We start from the raw sequence: 1,409 nt of genomic DNA, 5'->3' as shown, positions 1-1,409 counted from the left end.
ATACTGGCTAAAGTAGCGAATGTTTAGTTGAAATGGCTCAGCACTATGGGACTTAACATCTGAGGTCATCAGTCCCCTAGAACGTAGAACTACTTAAACCTAACTAAGCTGACATCGCACACATCCATGCCCGAGGCAGGAGTCAAACCCGCGACCATAGTGGCCCCGCGGTTTTGGACTGAAGCGCCCAGAACCGCTCGGCCACAATAGCGGGCAATGTTTAGTGACATTCTGGAGGGCTCATAGTTTCACTCCTATGAATACTTCTGCAGTTTGGTTTGTGTATTCGAATTAATGTGAAAGAATTTCACTGTTTCCTACAGGAGCCTTAATGGACAAGAGATAAGCCGGATGCTGATCCAGGCTGCTGAGGAGGGAGTAGTGGAGGAGATCCAGACGCATCTGGAGGCAGGCGCGGACGTGGGAGCTAGGGACAGCGACAGGAAGACAGCTCTGCACTGGGCGGGTGCCAGGGGTCACGTGGAGGCAGTGAGGTGTCTACTGGAGGCAGGAGCTGATGTGGACGCCAGGGACAGCGAACTGAACACCCCCTTGCACTACGCCGCATTAAGTGGCAATGTGCCTATGGTTCGTCTGCTGACGGCGTCCTCCGCCGACCCCAATGCTAGGGATGTCAGCGGGATGACGCCACTGCACGTCGCTGCAGATGAAGGCAACACAGAGGTGGCAGCAGTACTGCTGGCTGCGGGGGCCGACAGAGGCGCCAGGGATGAGGATGGGGACACCCCCCTGGACCTTGCCCTGCAGAACAGGCAGCAGCTTATAGAGAAGTTAAGCTAGCAGTCCAAAGGTTGATGAAAAGAAACTGAAATATATGTAAATGTACTTTTGATATTCTGTAAATAAAAAATGCAAAAATTAATTCTGGAGTCATTCATTTGTACCCACCTTTATCTAGTGTATATACTGGTTTGGACAGAAATGTGGAAAACCTGAGAAATGAATGCTGAAAAATAAACATATGTTAGCCAACCTTGCAGGCTACGCTCTTGCATTTGATCACAAACGTCACTTCGCAGTGTCCTCAATATGTTGCGTCAGTCGCCCTCAGGGAAGTATTCTGTTCAGATATTAGGTCTTTGGCAGAATGAAGCCTACTGGAATTAGAGAAAATAACTGGTGCTCGAATTGTTGATGCTTCTGCAACCATCGTCCGCTGGACGAAAGTTTGTGTGTTTATCGTGACAGACGGTCATGGCGGACGATTGTGACCAAAAATAAAAGGACGACAGCTCAAAGTAACTGCAGAAATGAATGTCGCACTTGTACCCCCCTGAAGACGTAACACCTCAAAGGGAACTCTGTTGGCTGAGAACTGCAGGACAGGGAGGAATTCCAAAACCAATCATGATGCAAATGTCTGTAACAGGAAAATGTGACGCTGAAAA

At 49.0% G+C, this 1,409-nt stretch overlaps 1 protein-coding gene across 1 annotated transcript; it reads left to right on the top strand.

Annotated features, from left to right (window-relative positions):
- Positions 1 to 351: 351 nt before the first annotated feature.
- LOC124550794 (ankyrin repeat domain-containing protein 2-like) lies at positions 352 to 801 on the top strand. Its single transcript, XM_047125518.1, has one exon. The coding sequence runs from the start codon at positions 352 to 354 to the stop codon at positions 799 to 801; it is 450 nt and encodes a 149-aa protein (XP_046981474.1).
- The last annotated feature ends 608 nt before the right edge of the window (positions 802 to 1,409 follow it).

The sequence above is a fragment of the Schistocerca americana genome, chromosome 9 (genome assembly GCF_021461395.2).
Source record: "Schistocerca americana isolate TAMUIC-IGC-003095 chromosome 9, iqSchAmer2.1, whole genome shotgun sequence".
Lineage (NCBI taxonomy): Eukaryota > Metazoa > Arthropoda > Insecta > Orthoptera > Acrididae > Schistocerca > Schistocerca americana.
This window is presented reverse-complemented; position numbering and strand designations above follow the sequence as displayed.